The sequence below is a fragment of the Ambystoma mexicanum genome, chromosome 13, assembly GCF_040938575.1.
Source record: "Ambystoma mexicanum isolate Mex_15411 chromosome 13, UKY_AmexF1_1, whole genome shotgun sequence".
NCBI classification, from domain to species: Eukaryota; Metazoa; Chordata; class Amphibia; order Caudata; family Ambystomatidae; genus Ambystoma; species Ambystoma mexicanum.
Window position 1 is genome coordinate 477237737 of NC_090938.1, and position 22084 is coordinate 477259820.

Here is a 22084-nt window from a genome sequence, read left to right on the forward strand (position 1 = left end):
TAAACACACTCCCCTCTCCCTTTTATGTTCCCACAGTTTCTACTGATATTACGAGCCACGGGTGGAATTTCTTCCCACAACACTCCGCAATACAAGTCCTGAGGAAAGCTATAGGACACTACATCATCTACACGTGTTGTTGTCCGTAGCTGGAAACACATTTGAGTGTCGACTGACTCGATATGTGCATGTTTCAGTAACATTGCACTCTTAGTTACTATGTATTAATTTTGTCTCACTGTTACATTATATGATGACACAATATAATGAACAAGCACTTGAAATTTAGATGTATATGTGTATATGTTAATAAAAGTATGTTATCCCCTATGTGTAAATAAACCATGTTGTACACTTGACAGTAAATCTGTGCTCTATTACATAAAAAATATACAGGTTTTATGTAATAGAATCTGTTACATCCATAGTTCTGCCACACCTGTAATTATCTCAGAGGAAGAGGTAGCCTGAATCCACCCCCCTTTTTTGCTATATATCCTTCCTCCAGATCGAGGCCCCTCTATAAATACAAAAGAGGACCCCCCCTTTCCCCTTTTACAATCCTAGTTTGGACAACCGTACGGTTGGTGGAAAAAATAATTACGAATATCCAATGGAGAATGTAAACATAGTATCATTCACAGACGATTTATATCGGAAATTATTGGAAAAACCCTCGCTGTTGCGACACACACCACAAACAGCACCAGCAGAAAAGGAAGCCTCTACCATAGACACAGAGACCCTACTGCAAAAAAAGAAAAAACTGGTACGCACAGAATCGCATGGACTTCTTATGTTAGAGTATTTAAAAAATGGAGTCATCCCAGAAGGATTACAAATAAAGAATATACCAAGAGTCTTTTTAGATAACCCTAAATTCCAGGCAAAATTCAGCGTCGTAGGGAACAAATGTTCGAGAGATTGGATAATACTAATAATAGAAACGGCAGAAGGAGGCACAAAAACAGACAGAGGAACTAAAAACACTTGAAGCTAAGATCATTGCAGAGTCAGTTATTCCTGACATCCAGTCTCAACTGGAAAAAATAGAAGAAGAAATAAAAAAATTCAAAGAGTTCACTCTGGACAAGAAAATTTGGAAACTTAAAAAGGATATTCAGAATTACCAAGAAGAGAAAACATATCCATATCTTGTCCCAGGCTTCTTTCAACAGCAAAATTCAGGCAATCTCCCCAGAGGGGGTAATCAACAACGATTCCCCAAAAAATACGTATCCTTTTCAAATTCTTCAAACAGCAGTGGATCAGACTCCTCTATAAGTGGCCCATCTACATCAGGTACAGGTCAAAAAAGAGGACAGTTTTTTCAAGGACGTGGGAAACAAGGACGAACACGCCAACAGGGTTATCACGGAATGAGAACACGTCAAAGGATGCCACCACCCCCACAGCAAAATTGGTAATACCCATCTTTAATTTAAGTGATTACATCCTTACTCCCGATGACATCAATATACTTAGCAAAGGGCTGAGTTTTGTACCTACCAATAGAGCAGACCGTTTTTCCACAGAGGTGGAAATAAGAAAGTTCTTTAGAATGATACGTCTGAAGTATTTCTTTCGAAACTCAAAACAAGATAAACCTTCAGACCCCACTACCACGGGACTAAAACCAAAATCCACCTTTACGCCTACCTCATCTATGATGTGCCCAGAAATACTTGCCTTTGAGAATAAAGTCCTAAGAGAAATGGAAACTATTTTCAAAACAAAAAACCATCAAAGAGACAATCTCACTAAAGAAGAAAGAAATGCATTGAAACACCTAGAAGAACAGCAAGCCTTCTGTATAAAACCAGCAGATAAGGGAGGCGGAATAGTACTATGGGGTACCAAACTATATGAAGATGAATTACAAAAACATCTCCAAGACACACGGTTCTATAAAAAATTGGAAAGAAACCCAACAGAACGCCTAATGGATGAGATCAAAAGCTTGATGATTTTTGCAGAATCCCAGGGATGGATTGATGCAGACGAGAAATCTTTCCTTACTAAAGAACATCCGACTACCCCGGCTTTCTATTGTATCCCAAAAATACACAAAAATACTACGAAACCCCCGGGAAGACCTATAGTTTCTGGAATAGGCTCGTTTCTGGAGCCTTTATCTATATACACTGATGTGTTCCTACGACCTTTTGTTAAAAAAATGAAATCATATATACAAGATACCACAGCAATGATACACCATCTCAACAGAATCAAAACAGAACCAGACGACATTCTAGTCACGTTTGACGTGGAAGCGCTCTACACCAGCATTCCACAGAGAGAATGTCTACAAATACTGAAAGTCTATTTAGACACAAGATCAGACCAAACAACACCAACATCTTTCATATTGGAATGTATACGGATAGCACTCGCTGAGAATTTCTTCATGTGCCAAGGAAAGTTTTTTCAGCAAATAAGAGGGACCAGTATGGGCTCCACTTTTGCCCCGGACTTAGCAAACCTTTATATGGACCACCTAGAAATCAACAACATCTATAATGAAGACAACAGATACAAAAAAAAAATAATCGGATGGGTCAGATACATCGATGATGTCTTCACCATCTGGAGAGGCACCCAACAACAGCTAGAAGAGTTCCACATATGGCTCAACACCATAGATTCATGTATTAAATTCACCATACATTCAGACAAATTCAGTATTCCTTTTTTAGACCTCAATATCCAGACCACCAATGAGGGAGCTCTGATGACTAGCCTGTACAAAAAACCAACAGACAAGAACACACTGCTTAACTTCAGAAGCTTCCATCCCCAAGCTCTCAGAGAGAACCTGCCATATGGTCAGTTCTTAAGGATACGCAGAAATTGCACAACTCTATCAGACTATGACCTTAATGGAAAAGAACTTGAGTCTCGTTTAAAAGCAAGAGGATACCCGTCTCAAATCATCAGAAAAGCCCGTAAAACGGCAAGGAATACCAACAGGGACAACTGTCTCACAAAAAACCCTAGAGTGGAACATACCGACAAAATGACATGTGTCACTACATTTTCACCCATAAGTAACAATATCCGAAAAACTGTCCTATCCAATTGGAACCTCTTAATAACAGATGACTTCAGTCCGGAAAAACCAAGATTTGCACTTAAACGGAGCCACAACCTGAGAGACCGGCTAGTCCATACGTACCCAGATACATCCCAGATACCTCGACAAGCAAGCCTGTGGAATTTACCCCCTGTGATTGGACATTTCAGATGTGGAAAATGCTCAGTGTGCAGCCAAACGAAAGACCAAAAAGAAATCTTACTAAATGGGTTCAAATGGCAATATAAATCATTTTCAAACTGTCGGACAAAATGGAGCATTTATGTCATACGCTGCCCCTGTAACCTCCTCTACGTAGGTAAGAGTAAACGGGAGGTTAGACAACGCATTTGTGAGCATAGATCCTGCCTAAAAAATGCGGTTGAGGATAAGCCAATGGTAGCACATTTCAGTAAATTAAAACATAAACACACAGAATTCCAGTGGTCCATCATTCAAACCATTAGTGAAAAAGAACGAGGAGACAGAGATCTGGCACTGAAAAAACTGGAACAAAAATGGATCCACAGATTGGACACAGTGAGAAACGGACTCAATGTCTGTATAGAATGGAATCTGTTCTTCTGATGTCATCCCCCTTTTTCCTACTTTTGCCATCCTTTACAACTATATAGCTCTCCTCTACACATCCCTTAGACGCCTCATTGAGTAAATGGGCCCGAAATTTAAAAAATAGTCTAATAGCCGTTGTCCAATAAGCTATATTTACGTGTCTGCATTCATGCCACACAAGACATCCTTGTAATTTTTTCAACTATAACATGAGACTTAAATGCTTTTTGTCTAACTGTGCGTAAAAGTATGCTTGTACTAAAGTATTAACACAAGACATTATTGCATCAGCACATGAACGACACTCCGCACAGCGCATGTACTTAGCAGTACACGAGGTGTTTAGCGCTGACTAATCCAACAATCTGGGTGTTTTTACATCTGGCAATCACGCATCCACGACATCTACTGGGTCTTCACAGTAAACAGACTACACAAACTATGTCATATTAAAATTGTGGTCCCCAGTTACGACCTTTTTATGAAAATACTGTTCTTAACAAAATAAGAAAAATTTGAAAATGTGTTACTACAAGTGTTTTTGAAATGTTTGTGGATATGCTGGCAAAATTGTATTCACACAAAAAATGTGTTTCTATATTTAGGTTTCACATTGTTAGACAACAAGGTTTTCTTCGAAAAATTAGCACTTCCGGTATCAAACACAAGGATGTATGCCTTTCAGCCTGACACGAACATGCCGGCAAGCGTCCATTCCCATTTGTGTTGGTGCGCATGCACAGCAGCAGTAACACTCATCACATGCGCAGATCCTTTTGCTTGTTAAATTCCAGCACGTCCCCCTGCACACTACCACGCATGTGCATTGGACGTCCGGAGGTTCCTGCAGGCAGTACAGCCCTACGGTAGAAGGTACGATACATCCCCGTATTTATACTTGAACAAGCACTCGAGGTAAAGGGTACCCGTTCCTCCTGCTTAAACTACGACAATCTTGAATGACACGAGGTGCATTTTTAATTCACAGTCAGCATACAGGCAGTCACTCAGCTAGTGTTACTGGTGTGCCCCTTTTTAACAATATCACACGGGCTCGTGGTTTTTCTGTCACGTATGACAACAGATTAGTAAACAACAACTTTTTTGTTGTCTTTTTGTTGCAGCATATACATTACGTATGCAACCAGAGATTAAGGACTCCATCTTCTTTTGGCAAACCTAGAGACGCCATTCCAAATTATCTGCCCTGAGACTCCAAAACACTTGCAACAGGTATGTTATGGCACCACTATGTGCAGTGGCAGCTATTCCCACGCACAGACGATTTTATCTAAACACACTCCCCTCTCCCTTTTATGTTCCCACGGTTTCTACTGATATTACGAGCCACGGGTGGAATTTCTTCCCACAACACTCCGCAATACAAGTCCTGAGGAAAGCTATAGGACACTACATCATCTACACGTGTTGTTGTCCGTAGCTGGAAACACATTTGAGTGTCGACTGACTTGATATGTGCATGTTTCAGTAACATTGCACTCTTAGTTACTATGTATTAATTTTGTCTCACTGTTACATTATATGAGGACACAATATAATGAACAAGCACTTGAAATTTAGATGTATATGTGTATAGTATGTTATCCCCTATGTGTAAATAAACCATGTTGTACACTTGACAGTAAATCTGTGCTCTATTATATAAAAAATATACAGGTTTTATGTAATAGAATCTGTTACATCCATAGTTCTGCCACACCTGTAATTATCTCAGAGGAAGAGGTAGCCTGAATCCACCCCCCTTTTTTGCAATATATTTACCAAGCCTCTAATTCGACAAATTGGACAGACTGGGTGTCACCTACACAAATTACGCAGACGACACCCAGCTCCTCCTTCCCCTGTCAGGCAATTTCGTCAAGGATAAGGCTTTAGTAAATAAAATATACCTAATTCAGGCATGGATGGCCTCCCACGGCCTCTGCCTGAACGACAACAAAACAAAAATCCTAATTCTTGGGTCCCCTGCCAACCTAAAAAAACTAAACTCAAACTACTCTGCCTTTAACATAAACGGCAACACAATCAAGTTAGTAAAGGAAGTAAAAACACTAGGTTTTTACCTCAACTCCACCTTATCATTAAGGAAACAGGTAAACTCCATGGCATTGTCTACTGCCTAAACCTGCAAGATCATCAGGGCTTGCAAACCATTCTTATCCAAAGCAAGCTGCATCATCCTCGCCAACGCCATAATAATGTCAAAATTGGATTACTGCAACGCCCTATCTCTAAGGCGTTGCAGTAGGGCGTACCAAATGCATCCTAGACAAAATCCAAATTCTACAAAATAATGCCTTTAGAACGGCCCTGAATATACCCAACAGAGAACAGGTCTCTAAACTTAAGAGATCACCGTTGGCTAAAGATAAATGACAGGATCCTACTCAAAACAGTCTTGCTGACATTCGAATGTCACAACGCAGCACCCCCATACCAAACAGAGAATGGTCAGGAGAAATTCTACCCGCCCCTCTAGAATGACCAACGCCTTTTGCTTGGAGATGAGAATGCATTACTTACCGTAAAAGCATTTCTGATGGTTGTATCTGCTTAGATTCACATGCTGTGCATAGGTCCGACATCCAGTGGTCACTGCGGAGTATTGCATTTTGTTTTTCGTAGTCGAAAAGGGGACGTCGACAAGGCGTGTCTGAAACACTATCCCTATAGTGACGTGCGTTGTACCCACAATCCCTCACGCGTCGAGGTCCCTCTGTTTGTATTTTTCTGCCCTGAGGGAGCCTTCTAGACGTGAGTGAGTACAGAAAAGAGAGAGATATATAAAGGAAGTCTATGTTCCTTCCATCCGAGCGGGGAGGAAGGGGGGGCGCATGTGAATCTAAGCAGATACAACCATCAGAAATGCTTTTACGGTAAGTAATGCATTATCTTCTGATGTTTGTTAATCTGCTTAGAATCACATGCTGTGCATAGACTAGCGAGCAGTACCCGGAGTTGGCGGTGGGTTATGAGAAGGAACAGTAGAGAAAAGGTGTCGTAATACTGCCTGTCCCACCTGGGAGTCAGATCTAGAGTGTGTATCTAGACAGTAGTGTTTTGTAAAGGTGTGCACCGAACTCCAGGTAGCCGCTTTGCAGATGGACTCAAGGGGAACATTTGCAATGAATGCTATGGATGCCCCCGTGCCTCGAGTAGAGTGTGCTCTTGGCCTAAAGGGCAGTTCTCTCTTAGCAAGAGTATAGCAGAGAGTGATGCATTGAACAATCCATCTAGAAATAGTGGATTTTGAAACCGCATCTCCTTCTCTTCCTGCTGCCACCGAGACGAAGAACTGATTAGTCTTCCTCAGTGGTCTGGTTCTTTCCATGTAGAACATGACCGTCTGCGTACATCTAGTGTGTGCAGAGTCCTTTCTCCCAAATTGGAAGGATTTTGAAAGAACGTTGGTAGTTCTATAGATTGGTTTACGTGGAATTTAGAAATAAATTTCGGAGCAAACCTAGGGTGAGTGCGTAGAACCACTTTATCTTTGTGAACTGTAACGAAGGGGTCTAGAATAGAAAGAGCCTGAAGTTCACTTACTCTCCTGATGGAGGTGATAGCTATTAAAAAAGCAGTCTTAAGCGTGAGGTGTTTAAGAGATGCTTTGTGCATGGGTTCGAATGGAGAGCCCATGAGTCTGGTAAGTACCACATTAAGGTCCCATCCGGGAGCTGGGTCAGCTATCGGGGGGTGTATTCTCTTTACTCCCTCCATGAAGGCTTTTATAACAGGGATCCTCCACCACGACACTTTGAGTTGGGAAGTGGTGTATGCAGAAAGTGCAGCTAGGTGGACTTTAATGGAGTTAAACACTAGACCTGAATCCAATAGGTGGGTCAGGTATAGGACCACATGTGTGGGAGAGCAGTCAATAGGGTTGATGCTTTTAATCCTGCACCAGATGACAAATCTTTTCCACCTGCTAGAATAGCAGTGGCGAGTGTTCGGTTTTCTGGCTTCCCTGAGGATGTCCATGCATCTTTGCGGGAGTTGGAGATGTCCGAACTCTATGATCTCAGGAGCCAAGCTGCTAAGTTCATGTTCTGGGGGCATGGATGCAGAGTCCTGCCCTTGTCCTGAGACAGCATGTTGTACGGGCAGGGGAGTTTTACTGGGGGGGATAGAGACATCTCCATCAAGTGAGCGAACCATGGTTGTCGTGCCCACATTGGGGCCACTAGTATCATGGTCACTTGTTCCTGGTGCATCTTGTGCACCACTTTGTTGAGAAGGGGAGTCGGGGGAAAAGCGTAAACAAATTTCCCTGACCATTGCATCGACAGACCGTTCCCCTTGGATTGGTTCTGGGGGTACCTGGAGGCGTAACTTAGGCATTGTGAGTTTTCCAGGGTTGCGAACAGGTCTATTTCTGGGAATCCCCATTGTGTGAAGACGTCGAAGACGATGTCTTCGTGCAGGCGCCATTCGTACTCTTCGGGCAGGGGGAAATCTCTGCTGAGACTGTCTGCCAGCAGATTGAGTTCCCCGGGTACATGTAGTGATAGTAGGAACATGTCCTGTTTGAGAGCCCACTTCCATATATTCTGGGCCAGTTTGGACAGGCCTGGAGAGTGGGTGCCCCCTTGCTTGTTGATGTAGTACATGGCTGTAGTGCTGTCTGTAAGGACCATTACCGTTTTGCCTTGTAGGTGTTCCTGGAAGGCTCTTAGCGCCTTGAACACAGCTAGTAGCTCCAGTAGATTTATGTGTTTGGATGCTACGTTCGGAGTCCACACTCCGTGAGCAGTCTGATGGGATAGGTGCGCCCCCCATCCTGTGAGGGATGCGTCTGTGGTTAGAGTGGCTTCCGCCGCGGGTGTGGCAAAGGGTTTCCCTTTTTCCATGTTTTCCTTTGTCCACCACCGTAGCGAGAGAACCAAGGCTTGCGAGACCACAACTAGATCCTCCCATAGTCCGCTGGCCTGACACCACTGGCTGTTGAGCCACTCTTGCATTGGGCGCATGCGCAGGCGCGCGTGAGGTACCAAATAAATACACGACGCCATCATTCCTAGCAAGCGCATTGCTTTGCGTACCGTCACCTCTCGACCGGTCACATATTGAGGGATTTGAAACAGCATGTTTTGGACCCTCTCTTTGGAGGGGAAGACGAGGCCGTCCTTTGTTTGAATTAGAGCCCCTAGGAATTGCTTGATTTGACTGGGGTCTAAACTGGACTTCTTTTTGTTGATGGAGAAGCCCAACTGGAACAAAAGGTCTACCGTCTTTTGGGTATTGGAGAAGCATGTTTCGTAAGAATCCCCTGTTATGAGCCAGTCGTCGAGGTAAGGGTAAACTGGGATGGACAACCTGCGCAGGTGGGCCGCTGCCACTGCCAGCACCTTCGTGAATACCCTTGGTGCTGATGCTATTCCGAAGGGTAGCACTTTGAACTGGTAGTGTTTGCCCTCTATCATGAACCTGAGGTATTTTCTGTGCGCTGGCAACATTAAAATATGAAAGTATGCATCTTTCATGTCTAATGTTGTCATGTAATCTCCCTGAGAAAGCAGTGGGATCACTTCCTGTAAGGTTACCATACAAAACTTTTGGGGTTTGATAAACTTGTTCGCTGGGCGCAGATCTAATACAGGGCGCATGGTTAGATCCTTTTTGGGTACAAGGAAGTACACTGAATAAATACCTTTGTTACCTGAGATAGAGGCACGACCTCTATGGCTCCTTTTTCCAGCAGTTGTTGTACTTCTTGGAGAAGGATGGCAAGATGTTCCGGTGTCATGCGACGTCCCCTCTGGGGTCTGTAAGATGGGGAACTGTTGAATTCGATACAGTATCCGTGGGCTACGGTGGAAAGTACCCAACGGTCTGACGTTATCTCCTCCCATGCAGGAAGAAAGGATGTTATCCGGCCCCCGACCGGTGTTGAATGGGAGGGGACGCGAATCTTCGCGTCACTTGGAGATTTTGGGGGCTTGGGAGCCTCTGGGGGTGGATCCCCGACCTCTCCCCTTACCCCGGCGTTGGCCTCTTTGGCTGTACTGCCCACTATTGGTCTGGTAATTGGTGGCAGGGTATTGTTGATGCTGACTTTGTTGTTGTTGTTGGCATTGGCCACGAAAAAAGCGTTTGTTGCCATAGCCGCGTCTGGTAGTGGGCTTAGAGATTTGGTCAAGAGTCTTGATAGTATCGAACTCTTTTTTCGCCATCTCTAGAGCTTCATCCACCGCTTTTCCGAATAGGTTAGAGTCTTCCACAGGTTTATTTATTAAAGACGCCTGTGTCTCTGGTTTAAACCCTGAGTTGCGCAGCCATACATGGCGTTTTAGGAGTATTCCCTGCACCAGGGAACGTCCCGCTGTTTCTGCCGCGTCCAGAGAGTTTTTTACAATGCTCTGGTTGACCTGGGTTCCTTCGCCAATAGTTGAAAGTAGGCGTGTACGTAAAGGCTCCGGTGCTTCCTCGGCGTCCTTGCGCAGTTTGGCCCACTGCGCGTCTGCATAGCTAGCAAGCAAAGAATTGTTGTTCGCAATTCTTGCTGAGAAGGCAGCCGAGGAAGTTACTCTTTTTGCAAGGGCATATAGCCTTTTGCCCTCCTTGTCAGGGGGTGCCTCACTGGTGGAAAGTGGTACCCCTGCCCTCTTTCTAGTATTAGATGCTACTAGGGAATCCGGAATGGAATGTCCCCTAATGTAGAGCGGGTCTGAGGGAGAAGGAGTGAAAAGTTTTTCAATTCTTGGATTGACCCCTTTGATCAATGCGGGAGTGGCCAGCGAAGGGATGATTCTTCTCTTCACTGAAGCTAGGAGGGGAATGGTCTGGCTGACCGGGGGTTTCTCTTTAATTACTTTTTCCACAAAGTCTAATTCTGGAGAGAGCTCCCCAGTGTCCAGTTCGAAATGTGCTGCTGCTCTGCGCAACAGTGCATTGAAAGTGGGCTGATCGTCAATCGGAGACGTGTTCCTAACCGGTGAATTGTCAGGAGGATTTAGGTTTAGGACATCAGTGTCGGAATACACTGATGGGGATTGCCAGGGGTGCGAAGGTCCTTCTTCAGTGTCTTCTCGGAAGCCTTCTTCTATAATGTCTGGCGTGTCTTCCAGACATTCCTCCCGGTTCTGTCCTACTTGATCGTCTATGAAATCATCCTCCTCCTCCAAGTATACTTCCTCCCCAGTGAGGTCGTATACGTTATGGAAGTCTGAGGCTGTGTCCACCTGGGGATCGACTAGCCTCGGATTTTTGGCCCTGGGGTCCTCCTGAGGCCCTTCTCTAGTCCTCTTGGGAGTTTGAGAGGTCTGGGTATTCATAAATCTTTCCATCCTCTCCATACAGAGGTGGAGTCTTTCCATGGTTTCATGGGGTACCCCAGAGCGGTCTGGCGGGGGAAAATTAAAGTCATCTAACTGGAAACGGCTCGACCTCTCCCAAAGCGTCGAGGAAAGTGTCCCGTCGCCCTCCGAAAAACCTTCAGGTGTGCTGGGTGACCCCCCGACTGAAGGGGGTAGTCCCTGCCTTTCTTCGGGCTCTTTCGGCGTGTCTTTCGACTTATGCGTAGCACTCGACGTGTTCTTCGGCGTACGCTTCTGGGCGTCGGCTACAGCGATCCTCGCTAAGCTTTCGGCGACTCGTTTGTCGGCGACTCGTTTGTCGGCGGAAGCTTGCGTTTTCGACGCTATGGGTGTCGAACGCTCTACGGCGGTATGCGCCTTCTGTTGATGCGCGCCGGCCGATGGTTTGGGGGCGGCGCCCTTATTTGCCGAAAGGCCAGTCGCTGGTCGCGGCTGCGGTTGCGAGAGGGGCTTCGAACCCGAACGGTCCGAGGAGGCCGCCGGTGGAACCTGCGTCTCCTTGGGCGCCGAAGCTCTTTTCGTCTTAGACGAAGAAGAGCCGTGGGTTGTGTGCTTATGTGAGTCTTTGTGTGCGTCAGTGTCGCCGGGGTGTTCATCCCCATAAGCAGGGCGTGAGCCGAGCCCGTCGGGGCCGGGGACAGACGACGAAGCGCGCAAGCGCTCCTTAGAGGGGGTTTCGACTTCCGTAGCGGAGGTCGTGTTATCGCGTTCCTCGTCACTGTCGGTGGTAGCAGCGGCGGGTGAACCTTCGGCCTTCGACATCGCGTAGGCCGCCCACCTTTTAACCCTACGGTCTTTTAGAGTTTTAGGCTTAAGAAGCCGACAAGCCGCGCAACCTTCCTCCTTATGATCGAGGGGCAAGCAGCGGTTACACCGTGAATGCTTGTCCTTCCAAGTAAATTTGCCTTTGCAAAGCGGGCAAAACCTAAATGGTGTCCTCTCCATAGCCGAGGCAATAAATCGCGATAAGCACCCCAAGGGAAAGGAAGGGGAAAGGGAAAGGCATTCTCAGAAAAGACCCAGAGATGTCCCACGACCCCACTCTCCCTACTGTATATGGCCTGCGAGGCCAGGCCACGTGTTCGGCAGCGCCGAAGGATTTCCTCCGCTCGACCCTCCGTCGAAGATTCTTTTCGGCGGAGAACAGCTTACAACTGCGTTGAGGGAGGGATTATTAATATTATGAGAAAAAACGACCAAAGGTCGAGGAGTTGCAATGTCTCTCGAGGAGCTCCGCGTGAAGGCGACCAGAAGCTGGGCGGAAAAAAACAATCTGAGGGACCTCGACGCGTGAGGGATTGTGGGTACAACGCACGTCACTATAGGGATAGTGTTTCAGACACGCCTTGTCGACGTCCCCTTTTCGACTACGAAAAACAAAATGCAATACTCCGCAGTGACCACTGGATGTCGGACCTATGCACAGCATGTGATTCTAAGCAGATTAACAAACATCAGAAACCTAGATTCAAGCTAAAGAAATCTTGAGGAAATAGTTTCCCTGTAAAAGCCGCCCAGTCCTGGAACGCACTACCCCCAGCCCTTAGAGCTGAACAATCCTACCTCAGCTTTAGGCGCGATACACTGCACTGGCTGCGCTCCAATGACATGAGCCATACGGGTCTTAACCCTGATGTATATACTTAGATATCTGCTTTATGTAACCCATTTTACCTTTTTGCAGTATTTCTTTGTATATTTCTTGCTGTCTACTGTATCTTTTATCGTGTAACCTAAGCTTTAAGTATTCCTGTACTCCGTGTGCCCAGTTACCTACGGGTTCGGAGCGCCCTAAAATCAATAAACAAACATACAAACAAACCCCACACAAGGGCAGTCCAGGGGAATGCCCGAGGATAGGTAAGTTGGGGTATTACCGCGCACCGCGCACCGCAAACCGCAGCATGAGCACGCCCAGGAGACCACAGTGCTGCGTGTGCAGTTGTTAGGCTACGTGCTGCTCCCTGTGGAGGCCCCACATCACTCCACGGGCCAGTAGATATAGGAAGGAGCCCTCGTGATGAGTGGGTGCCTGAATCGAGAGAGATAGTCGAGTGAAAGGCTCCGAGTTCCACCTGGGATGGGCAGTCGGAGAGAAAGGAGGTTAACCACGCCAGAGACTGATCTGCGATTCCCAGGGTGTCACAGAGACGTGCTATCTGGATGTTGTGATTAACCATGTCGAAGGCAGAGCAGAGGTCAAGGAGAATGAGGACAGGGGGAGTGTTAGTGTCAAGGTTTTCACAGTTGTTCAGAAGAGCAGTTTCCGTGCCTCTGGATGCTCTAAAGCCAGGCGGATGACCATGGAAGCCAACAGATTCAGTGTAGTGGGTCAGCTGAGAGATCGCTAGCTTCTCTAGGAATTTGCCCAGGAAAGGAGTGATCGAGACAGTATAGTAGTTTGTCGGAATGGGGTGGTCAGCAGAGGGTTTATTGAGCAAAGGGTGCACAAGGGAGTGCTTAAGAGCAGTTGGGAAAATTCCAGTGGAGGAGAGATTGCAGAGATTAGCCAAGGCTGGGGCAAGGAAATCAATATTGTTCTTAATGGTTTTGGAGGGGCGGGGGTCAACCTGTTTGGATGAAGCATTCATAGACTGGATTTGTCTGGCAGCAACCTCATCGGGTGAGAGAAGAGGGGGAGAGGGGGCCAAGGGAGGCTCCGGTGTTGGTGTATGCTGTGATATGGAAGAGAGGGCGGAAAGGATGTCTTGCGTTTTTGTAATGAAGTGTGCAGCCAGGGCCGAGCAAAGGTCCTGGATGGGTGTGACAGAAGAGGCTGCAGCAGGAATAGCCAGTTCCTTATGGACTTTGAAAAGTTCGGCTGTGTTGCTCGATGCCACAGAGATGCAAGCTTGAATAAAGACTTTTTGGAGCAGATGCAGTCTCGATATTGGCTTTGAAGGAGGCGCAGGCCCGTTTGTCGGATGGTTTGCCAGACGAATTCCATTTCTGCTCAGCAGCCCTAGATTTGCGTTTAAGGGATGTTGCTGGATACAAGGCTTGTCAGGCAGCTGCCATCTTGTAGCTGCACAACAGCACCACCTCCCTGGCTGAAACCAGTTCTAACTGGGCGCCTGGCTGTCCCAGAGGACAGCCAATCCCATGTGATTGACAGCTGCATGCCAGTGAATTAATGAAATTCCGCATAAAAGGCAAGGATGTTTTGACTACAGACAGTCAACCACTGGATCAAGGCATCCGATGAGGAGAGACGCCAGCAGCACCTTCCGGGACCGAAAAAGCATCAGTGAAGCCTTGCAGCTGTGCTGACCCCGTTTTCACATACGACGTGGAAGATCTGCCAAGGACAACTTCCTCCCATAGGCTTGTGGGAACAACTAGTCTCGAGGCCGTTTCATTTTGGCTCAACCCCCAACTTGCTGCGATCTTCCTGGGTTGCATTATCCCCGATACCCGGGGTACCTGGACCATCATTGAGTGCATCATCTTCTGAAGAACAATTCCATATGAAACTTCACAGGCATCCGTGGGGTCTACAGAAGCAGGAATACTTCATCAAAAGTCCCCTCTCAGGAGTTCAGCAATGAGTCACTGAGGAAAATCCAACCCGGAATATTCATTCCTTTTTGGGACTGAGAAAAAGGGGCCAAAATCATAAAGCTGCATAAGTTAGTGGAATCCGTTGCTGCCGAGTCAGTCTCCTGGGTGCTGCCGCAGAAGCCTGCCAAAGGTCCCCCCCTTTCGTCACCACGACCAAGGAACAGGAATCAGGATCTGCATCACTGCATCAGGAAGGAAACCAGCTGCAACAATATCTTCAATTTTAAGGTACTGTGGGACTTGGGGTGTAACTACCTTGTGCCATTTTCAGTGCTTTCTGGCTTGGGAAGTGCCGTTTTCACACATCTATAGTTGACCTGAACTTACTTGTGCAGGCCTTGCAGCTTGTGCACCATCAGGTAGGCCCCTCTTGAGCTCTTGTGATTCTTAAAGAACTGACAGTTTGGTGAATATTTTCTTTGAAGACCCGCATCAGAACTAGAACCATCCACTTGACTTTGGTTATCCAGATTCCCTGAAGACTCTTCTTGTCAACCCTATTGGCTTTGGCAGTGCTGGTTCCTCCAAAGGTTTTAAATTGTGTAACACTTTTTTCTGCAAGGAAATAGACTACCTACATACCGCTGGGAGAAAATAATATTTTAAGTTCTACTGGAAATCCCATCCCTATTGTGCCTATATGTTGGAAGCCGGAAATTGCAACATGCACAATGCCGATAATGGTACCTATACCACAAAGAATCCTCAAAATAAGGTATACATTGAGAAAGACCTATATGATGTACCTGCGGAGAGAAGACAGCCTCTTAAATGAGGTTCTTGAAGTATAAAGATGAAAGAGGAGATTGGTGACGTCGCACGAAGAAAAGACGCACCAAGAGGAGATGCCAAGAAAAAAACAAAATGGACCTGATAGAACGTGATTTTGAAAGAAAGACTCTAGTACCATTTCATGTGCGGAATTAAGTTTGCACGTGCGAATAACACTGAAGAAAATATAAGTCTAACTGTACAGATGCTGCAACGCAAGTAGACTAAGTAACCATGAAAGCTAGCTATACATAGTGAATAGATTGCAGGCGGTGCCGCCAATATATGGGATACATTACTCACCGTAATCGTATTTCTGATGCTTGTATCTGCTTAGATTCACATGCTGTGCATAGGTCGACATCTAGTGGAAGCTGCAGAGTATTAGTTTGTTGATTGAAACTCGAAAAGGGACGTCTAACAGGGCGTGCCAGTAATACTATCCCTAGTGTGAAGTCCCTTGTAGCCATGATGCCTCACGCGTGTAGGACCCTCAGATTGTATTTTTTCTGACATGAGTTAGAATGAGGAGTAGTGTGGGTACAGAGTATCCAAGCAGGTAAGATAGATAAGACTACAAGCATCCATACGCCTCCTCTCAGAGGGGAGGAAGCGTGGGCGCATGTGAATCTAAGCAGATACAAGCATTAGAAATACGATTACGGTGAGTAATGTATCCCTTCTGAGGCTTGTGGAATCTGCTTAGATCACATGCTGTGCATAGATTAGCAAGCAGTGTTCGAAGAAGAAGGTGGGATGTGAGAAGGGTCATGAGCAAACAAATGTCTTAGAACCGCTTGTCCCACTTGTGCATCTGTCTTGGAATGAGTGTCAATGCAGTAGTTTTGAGTAAAGGTGGGAACAGAGCTCCATGTAGCTTCTTTGCAAATACTGTCTAAGGGGACATTTGCAATGAAAGCCAGAGTGGCTCCAGTACCTCTTGTGGAGTGGGCCCTTGGAGTAAAAGGCAGTGTTTTATCTGAAAGGGAATAGCACAGTTGGATACATCTGACTATCCACCTAGAGATGGCATTTTTAGAGATGCAATCTCCTTCTCTGCATGGCCCTATGGAGACGAACAGTTGATCTGTCTCCCTTAGCGGTCTGGTCTTATCTACGTAGTCTAGGACCGCCCTCCTCACATCTAGTGTGTGGAGTTTAACCTCAGAGCTTTTGGGTTCCTGAAGGAAAGCCGGTAGCTCAATAGACTGGTTAACATGGACTTTGGAAATGAACATAGGTGAGAACCTAGGTTGAGTGCGTAAAACCAGTTTGTCCTTATGTATAGTAAAGAAAGGATCCTGCACTGAGAGCTTGGCTTTCACTGACCCTTCTGATGGAAGTGATGGCTACTAAGAAGGCAGTTTTAGAAGTCAGGTGTTTGAGACTAGACTTGTGCATGGGCTCAAAGGGTGGTCCCATGAGCTTAGCGAGTACCACATTAAGGTCCCAACCTGGCGGTGGGTTAGAAAGTGGAGGGTGGAGTCTCTTTACCCCTTCCATAAAAGCTTTGACTACTGGTACCTTCCACCATGACACCTTGTTATGGGAAGTGGTGTAGGCTGACAAAGCTTCCAGGTGTACTTTAGCGAGTTAAACACGAACCCTGCATCCAGTAAGTGGAGCATATAGGTTAGAACATTGTACTCCTTCTAATCAACGGGGCTGATTTGCTTATTCTGGCACCAAATTACGAATCGTTTCCATTTATCATAGTAACAGTGCCTTGTGTTCGGTTTGACTCTTTCAAGATATCCATACATCTCTGCAGTAAATTGAGATGTCCGAACTCTGACTTCAGGAGCCAAGCTGCCAAGTTCATCGAGTTGGGCTGAGGATGCACTGTTAGCACCTTGTGCTGGGAGAGTAGGTTGTACCGGCACGATAGTTTGATGGGGGTTGCACACCACCAGTTTGCGCAGGTGTGGATACCATGGTTGTCGCGCCCACATAGGAGCAACCAGGATGAGCGTAATCGGTAACCTGTGGATCTTGTTCACCACTTTCCTCATCAGAGGGGTTGGTGGAAAAGCGTAGGCAAATATCACTGACCAATTCATCCATAAGGCGTTCCCCTTGGAGCCTGGCTGGGGGAACCGGGATGCAAAATTTGGGCATTGCATGTTTTTGCTTGTGGCGAACGGGAACGCCCAGAGGACAAAGATTCGTTGGACCGCTCTTGTGGTGTCGTCCGGTGCAGATTGCGTGACACGCGTGTCAGGTCTCAGCCGGGGCTGATGTGCTCAGTAGTGGTAGAACGTGTAGCGCTTTTGCCGCCGGGTGTTGTCCCCACAACGTGGCCACCGGCCAGTCCTTTGCGGTCAGGGGCCTGCGAACGGGTGTCCGAAGTCAACCCTCTGCCCTCGTCGTCCGATTCGGCGGAGTTGCTGCCATCGCTGAATGTCCCCTCCATGTCCATGGCCTCTAGTTGCCTGGCATAGTGGGCCCAGCGCTTAGTTGAGCGGTCCATAAGGGTCTTCGGCTTGAAGAGCTTGCAAGCTCCACGGGTAGCCTCGGGGTGGTCTCGTGGGAGACCAGGATTGCATGTAAGGTGCTTATCCACCCAGGGAAACGTCCTATTACATTTAGGGCAGAACTTGCATGGCGTACTCGCCATATGGTACAATATGGCAGCGGGGCGAATATGTATATGAAAAAAGGGGGGATAGAGAACTTATGACCACCCCCCGCTCTGCGTACTGTATAAGGCAGAGGCCAGAGGCCTTCCAAGGACCGGAGTCCGCCATGGCAGTTCTCGACGGTTGATTTCTCTGATCTTCACCGGCGTCGGTGGAAGGGGTGGGGAATATTAATGTTAAAGTACAAAACGGCTTAGCGCCGAAGAACTCCGCAACATGCAGAAGACTAGTATGGCGGAAAAAAACTATCCGAGGGTCCTACACGCGTGTAGGATCATGGGTACAGGGGACGTCACACTAGGGATAGTATTACTGGCACGTCCTGTTCGACGCCCCTTTTCGAGTTTCGAATATGTGGGAAGACTCGAGAAGGCTTGTCTGGCCCAGTGTCAAGGGTTGAGGCAGCCAAGAAACTGGTTATCCATTCGAGAAGATGCAATGAACGTGAGCAGCGAGGCGAGCGCCTGTTGAGGTGCAATGGAAAAACACTAGGCGTGCCAGGTTTTATTCATTTGATAGTATTAATTACTAAGAAGGAGCTAAAACATGGTCTCCTGTCACATGGGGTAGATGGAAATAGACATTGGGCAAGCTACATCGAGATTGAAGATAAGAATGTGCTCGCACTCCCTTCTATTCTCAGACGCGGTGATGCTTTGCAAGGCCAAGTTCAAAGACAAATCGAATGGCAGACAGCAGGAGAGATGATGGGTGAATTGGTGGGGTGGCATGGTCAAGCCCACCCACAAGAAACTGGGGTACCAGCTTGCATGCTGCTAGCGAGCAGAATATTCCAGAAGAGTACCAGCGTGCCAACCAATTATAGAGGGCCACGTAGCAAAGGGCCCTATAAGTATGAAAGCCAATGAAACAGTGTATTTGATGACAATGAAGATGACTTGCACTAGGAATGGGCATAGTTGTACACCAGACTATAGAGACCTATCCCCCATTGAAAGTATACCTAGATGTTCCCAGTAGACGAACCACAATCCCAGATAGGTTTTCCTAGTTTGCCACGTCTTATGACGTCAATGACAAGTTTTTGTTATAAAAGTATTGTTTAATGTAAAACGTTGAGAGATATGCTATGAGGCGTCCATTGATGTCCGTTGTACTCCCTGTTTTAGACAACTGATATTAAAACAGTTAGGTTAAGAAGACCGGGCACCATTTTAGCAAAGATGGCTGGATGCCATTTGAAAAAGATGGCTGCTGCAGTTAATTTACCGGAGCCACGAACGGTCGCGGTAAATGCAAACCAAGTTAGTTAAATGGAACACACTGCCACCAGCCAGTCAATTGAGGAGGGTAACATGGAAAATGTTACATGGGCATTTAAACACAGGGGATTCCAAGCAACCCCTCCAGCACACTATTGTAAGATAGGGTGTGCTGGGTCTAGCAAGTACAATGCTAAGTAAAGTCAATTTCACTTTACTGCTCTGGGAAACAGTAGTTGATCCCAGAGAAGGTATTTAAACCTTGGGAAATCTGGAAGACTTCCCTGTGGCACTGCACTGAAGGTACTTTGTGACATAATTGTAAAAGAGGATGCCTTTGGAGTTGGTTAGACTCCATAACCAAAAAAAAGAAACAGTATATAAAATCACATTAAAATACATGAGTGGGAAAAAAGGGTCACATTCTCTTCAGGTAAAAAATCCAGGCCTCAAAATACAGCAAAGTTGCTGGGGGTCTCTAAGGTGGAAGGAATTGGCACTTTTGAGAATTCTTCCTAACAAACATGTACACAAAAAAGGGTTGCAGTTAAAGAGGGACTTCAAAAGTAGTCGCTCTCACCACATTAATACGTGAGAAATACTAGAAAGCGGGAGAGGTAAAAAAGCCATTAGGGGGTCCGATGAAATGGACAGCAAAACCCCCAACAAATAGAATTCTGCCATAACATCCTCAAGTTTTCTATTGAATGGTGCAAAATGTATACCAAAAAGCTTAAACAGTGAGCGATGTGTACATCTAAATAAAAGATAGAATCTTTTGCAAACAGCTGCCACTTTAAATTCAGACTAATCAAAAATAGTGCAGTAGTTGAAAACGTAGCCATTACTTTACCTGCTACATCTGTTGCCACTAAGAGAGGAATGCTCTTTTTCTTGAAATCGGAAATAACCTTATTTCTTTCACTTTGGTCCATATCTCCATGCAGAAGGCCGAGAGGATGGTCTTCAAGCTTTAGGTTAGTGGCCAACTCTTCTGCATTTGCCTTTTTAGTGACAAAAAGGAGAACACTACCAGTCGAGGTGAACTCCACAAGACGTCTGGTTAACCAGGCCCACTTATCAGATCCTGAAGGTAGGATCTCTACTATTTGAGTGATATCTTCATTAGCCTAAACAGGAGGAAGAAATTAATACAAATCAGAACAGGAGAACGCCAGACTTCTGTAACATTTTTCGAATCACAAACCTACTTCTGTCCAAACACTAGCACAATGCAACTACAAACAATTAACGCCATAACTGGATTCAATAAACATTTTCAAGTATAGGAGTGAAGGTGAAATGTCATAAAACCTTATTTGGAAGGAATTTAATGTGCTTACTGTTGTGATAAGATTTCCAAATTAAACTAGTGGTTGATTTGGGGGGGGGTGGAGGGGGACAACCTATTACAGAGAACAGGTGTGACAAACATCTAGCAAAATCCAATCAAGGTAAGGTAGCAGAGTGTCAAGGATTAGTCCGATGAGGTGTTAAGATGGATTTCCAAAAATCAGTCCTTTGGGGAGGATTTCAGGAGGCCACCCCATATATGGTAAACAGGGAATGCCCAGCGGTTAGCCAAAACCCAATCAAGGTAGGTGGATGAGCAGTTAAGACTTAGTCACAGGAAAAGTGAGAGAGTGGTCTAGGGCTAAAATGAGTACACAGAACACCACAAATAATTCAACTTAGTCATTAAGTATATGAAAATACAATTATTTGTTAGGCCTTTCTAAATACATTAAGCATACAAATCACAGAAGTACAGCGGAGTATTCCATCTCGTCTTTCGAGGATCGAAAGGGGACGGCGAAATGGGCATGCCTGTAACACTATCCCCAACATGTCGTGTAGTGTACCCAAAATCCCTCACGCATCAAGGTCCCTCCGATTGTATTTTTTCTGCCGTGAGGGAGCCTTATGACTATCAGGAGTGAGTACAGAAAAGAGAGAAGTAGTAGTAAGATATCTATGTTCCTTCCACCCGAGCACGGTGGAAGGGTGGGCCAATGTGAATCTAAGCAGATACAATCATCAGAAATGCTATTACGGTAGGTAATGCATGTCTTCTGATGCTTGTTAATCGGTTTAGAATCACATGCTGTGCATAGACTAGCGAGCAGTACCCAGAGTTAGAGGTGGGATGTGAGAAGGAACAATAGTGAAAAGATGTCTTAGTACTGCTTGTCCCACCTGAGAATCATACCTAGAGCGAGTGTCAAGGCAATACTGTTTTGTAAAGGTGTGTACAGAACCCCAGGTTGGTGCTTTGCAAATGGACTTGAGGAACATTTGCAATTAATGCTATGGAAGCCCCAGTGCCTCGCCTAGAGTGTGCTTTAGGCTTGAAGGGCAGATCTCTCTTGGCAAGAGTATAGCAGTGTGTGATGCAATTGACAATCCACCTACAGACGGCCGATTTAGAGACAGGATCCCCTTCTCTACCAGCTCCCACTGAAACGAAAAACGGGTTCGTTTTCCTTCGTGGTTTAGTTCTTTCCAGGTAGTACATGACTGCCCTGCACACATCCAGTGTGTCTAGGCATCTTTCCACCGCGTTATTGGGGTTCTGGAAGAAAGTTGGTAGTTCTATTGACCTGTATGTTAGGCAAAGTTTGTACGCAGTACCCTTTGGGACCACTACACACAAATAGGACTACAGGTGTAAGCAAAACCAAACTTTGGTATAAGTCTGTACTACACAGTTTTGGTAGTGGAGCTGAGCAGCCAGGCTTATATCAAGAGGGGAATGTGAGCAGTAATGATGTTACATATAGGTCTACAATCACAAGTGTTCAAGTAAACTTACACTCAAGGTTTCTTTGATAAACACTTAATAATTTATCTGTCAGTTATAAAACATTCATAAGGAGGCTAAGTAATCGGACACAAATATACTTCAAT

The 22084-nt window shown here is 45.9% G+C and overlaps 1 protein-coding gene across 4 annotated transcripts in view; it reads right to left on the reverse strand.

Moving 5' to 3' along the window:
- Positions 1–22084, reverse strand: part of DDX42 (DEAD-box helicase 42) — a 459832-nt gene that overhangs the window by 122981 nt on the left and 314767 nt on the right. For all 4 annotated transcript variants that reach the window (XM_069634107.1, XM_069634109.1, XM_069634108.1 and 1 more), the window contains one exon: positions 20031–20307. In XM_069634107.1, coding sequence (XP_069490208.1) covers positions 20031–20307 — 277 coding nt within the window. The remainder of the gene's footprint in view (positions 1–20030; positions 20308–22084) is intronic.